The sequence below is a fragment of the Plasmodium brasilianum genome, chromosome 7 (genome assembly GCF_023973825.1).
Source record: "Plasmodium brasilianum strain Bolivian I chromosome 7, whole genome shotgun sequence".
Lineage (NCBI taxonomy): Eukaryota > Apicomplexa > Aconoidasida > Haemosporida > Plasmodiidae > Plasmodium > Plasmodium brasilianum.
The window spans coordinates 2,202,714-2,206,807 of NC_090120.1; the positions used below are offsets into that span (position 1 = coordinate 2,202,714).

Sequence of the window (4,094 nt, forward strand, 5' to 3'; positions counted from 1 at the left end):
GAATTTTTTATTATTCGTAAACATTTTTTTAATAATATGGAATTAATTAAATGAAAATCCACGTTATACTTCTAAGTTCGTAAAATTTTTATAATGCTTTTACTAATGCTATAATTTCTGATATATTTTAATAGAAATATTATGCAATATTTTGAATATGGTAATGAATTATATCATTATCCCTTAAATTTATATATGAACTTTTATTATTATTAAATTTTTATTCTTTTAAACATTCAATAACACAATATGAAATTGAACTCCAAAAATTTAGATTAATGTTTTTTTTATTTTTTAAGTGGTATATACCTTTGAAAGTGCACACCTTATACCATGAAACATATTAATTATTTCATTGTTTTCATAAAATATAGTTAGATGAAGATATAATGGTATTAGTAATTGAATCTATATACAAAAATTCACCACAATGTTTGTAAAAATTTTAATGTTTTACAATTTCTTTATTTTCTTTATTAGTATTAAAATTTATAACATTTTATGAAATTATATAATTTTCTGTAAATAAAATGCACATAAATATATAAGTATTATTACTTAGGGTTAAATTTATTCATAGGGAATAATTAACATTTTTTAATACAATTTTAATTTATAATAGGTGCATACATAATAGATTATTTTTTAAAATATTACGGTTGTTAAGCAAAAAATAAAAGGTAGATACATTTACGATTTTCTTACTTAACTTGCTTAATTGTCATTTTGATAGTGTTTAATAAATTTAACTTAAATATTTGTAAAAAAATTAAATGGTAAAGAAGAAGGATATGTATTTCTATTCTTAATAGAATTAAAAAAAAAATGCTTAACCAAAAGAAAATTGTTCTGTTGTTATTGAATTTATAGTTGAATTACTCGGTAACATGTTTTTTTTTTTTTTTTGTTGCGTTTGTTCTCTATATATATATATATAATTAAAAGAAGAAAAAAAAGAAAAAATCATTAAATTTATGAATAATAGAACAAATTTTCAATTATTAAAAATTTCATTCTCTAAATATTATGTAAAAAAAAATAAAAGATTATTTTTTATTTACCTTTAAAAAAAATATACTTTTTACAGATTAGATACCATGTTACAAACTATATTTTTTAAATATATTATTAATTGTAAAACGATTGCATGTGCTATTGTGGCTACTAATACAAACAATACAAACAATGTAGCACTAAAAATTATACAAAATATTTTCTTCGCTTATTATTAAAATTATTTTATTGTTATAAAAATTCATATTTTATTGGAAATATTATGTTCTTCCAAATATATATTTCTTAAAAAATTAGAATTATTAATGGGAAAATATCATCAAAATTAGGTGATACTCTATTAATATATTGGAAAACGTTTTATCTACATTCTCTATATTCTATATAAACTTATTATTTCCAAATGTTAAGAAATCATATATATTTTTTTTCATTTTATTCTGAGAAAAATTAATAAAAACGTTAATTACTATTTAGATTAAATTATTAATTAATATTTTTTGAATATATATTAATGAATTCAAAATATAATATTTTAATAAAAATTTCTTTTTTGTATCAACATTATGATAAAAAAATTATCATATATATTTATACTTCTTTTCTTTCTCTTTATTAATAATGAATTATTATTTTATATATTTTATAATGAACTTAAAAAAAAAACTAACAAAAAAAAATAAAGAAATAAAATTAATAGTATTCTTAATATTTTAAAGAACATAATATTGTTGTTAATTTTTGCCTTATTAAATATAGTACAATATTATCTATCTACATAATGGGGAGAAAAATGAAAATTTTACCTTTTATTAATATTTTTACGTATATATTTTTCTCCTCAATATGTAATTTTTACATTGACAAGGTATAGCACTAATATTTAATTATATTTCTGCTTTTCATATTTTTGGTGTTTTATTTTTATATATAGTGTTTTTTAATAATAGAATATTTATTCTTTTAAATATTAAATGTATTCTTTGCTCTTTTAGAGTACTTTCTATAAATGTGGAAATGTGAATATTATTGTTGATGGGAAATTATGTAGAAGAATTAATAGGTATCTAGAAAAATGTAAACAGAATAAAGATTTACATATTGTAGGATTAAAAGAAGAAATACCAAATAATAGAGTATATGAAAATAAAAAAGATATATCTAATAATGTAAAACTATCTACAGGAAAAAAAGAACAACCAACTGGACGTTCATTGGAGAATTCGAAAGTCAATAAATCATTTGTAAAAAATAAATCCTGTATGTTTGAAACAAAAAAATACAGTCATCTTGAAAAAAAAATATTCAAAGAGCTAGATTTTGTAGATTTTCTTAGAAGCAACAAGAATATTAGTGATAAGACTTACAAGAAAATAATGCGTAAAAAATTATCATTACGATTAGGATCACCTTTATTATTGTTTTTGTTGTTATTAACTACACTTATAGTAGATATATCTCTGCGTTTATCATCTGATGGAAGTGGATTTTGGAATCTATCAGGATTGGGAAAAACTTTAAAAGAATATGAGGAAGTATTGAGGCCTTATCTTGGATGGTTATCAAAACCCCTATTGACTTCAGGAGATAGCACTTCCATTAGTGTACTAGGACCATTATTTAGTGTTATATTATTTGTTATACCCTTTTTATTATTAGGTGTTACACTTATATCGTACATTTTATATTACCATAGAAAAGCTAAAAAATATGAAAAAATTAAGTTCAGTAAAAAGTGAAATGTATAATAAGGAATTTATTTCTTTAATGTAACGTATATTTTAATATGATGTAATATCTACAATGTTATTAGTTATGTGTATAATAAACATATAGTTAATTGCTGAAAATTTATGCAAGCAATTACATATCAATGCATTTTCTAATTCCAAAGAATAAAAATATATGTTCTTAGTTTTTTTATAGATTTGAATGTTTTAAATTATTTTATTGTGTAATTATATATTACTGAATAATACATACATTTACGTATTAAAATAGAATTCTATGAAAAGTATATATTTGTGCTTTAGAAAGCATACATAACAGTAGAATTAACATAATTTTAATAGAGTATTTTTGTTTATTTTTATTTAAACTAATATAAACAATGATTACTATTTTTTTTCTTATTTTAGAAGAAAATTACTATTTGTTTAAGTAATTAGAAAAATAACCTATTAGTTCTAATTTAATAATAAATGTGTCTTTTTTTGTATTTAATGAAATGAAGTGAGTATATATTATTGCACTGATATGTATACATATATTTACTAAAGGAAAAAATATATATTTTGTAAAATATCTCTGTTGAGATATGTACTATTCATATTTTCTGTAAAAATTTACTAAAACACATTTACTTTTATTTTTTGAAAGATATAAAATGGGGAATTATAAATATATAACAGGGCGAACATCATTTTATATATAGATTATTTATAATAGTTCACTAATTTAGGAACTCTTAATTCTTACAGTTTAATGAGAAGTTAAGAATATTTATAACTATTATTTTTTTAATAAGGTAAGTGTAACAATATCGAATTATATTTTTTTTCACATAATTCATTAATATATATTTGGATTTCAGGCTATATCTAAAAAATAGTCTAGGTTTATTAATGGAATTTTAGTTTTAGTAGAAACCGCATATAAGGTATTATTAGATTTATTCGAATTATAATGTTCCAAGAAATCAGAGTATTTCTGCATTTATTATTTAATTATTACAATTAAGTAATTGTTGATTTAGTTATGTTTTAAATATATTACATAAAAAATTTTGATATAATAAATTTGCACATTATTATTATCATCGTTAAACAGGTAAAAGTAAAAAATAAAAAAAATCATGATAAATAAATATTCCAATGAATTTTTGAGTGTGTAAAAAAAATTAAAGTGTTCTATTAATTGTATTAAATGGAACTTACATTTTATTATAATTTATTTGATAGTACAATTTTTCTACTGTTTACTTTATCAGTTTTTATGCTTTAACTTATTTATACGTAAAAAATTCTTTTTAATTAGGTAACATTTTTGCTGTTGAAATGATAAATGTTTGTAAGGAATAC

General features: G+C 19.2%; 1 protein-coding gene across 1 annotated transcript; it reads left to right on the forward strand.

The window, feature by feature from the left end:
- Window positions 1-1,795: 1,795 nt before the first annotated feature.
- Window positions 1,796-2,753, forward strand: MKS88_002181 (uncharacterized protein; the record flags this gene model as incomplete). The annotated part of the gene is made up of 2 exons (XM_067215171.1): window positions 1,796-1,882; window positions 2,010-2,753. The coding sequence occupies 2 exons, from the start codon at window positions 1,796-1,798 to the stop codon at window positions 2,751-2,753; spliced, it is 831 nt and encodes a 276-aa protein (XP_067074475.1).
- Between the last annotated feature and the right edge of the window lie 1,341 nt (window positions 2,754-4,094).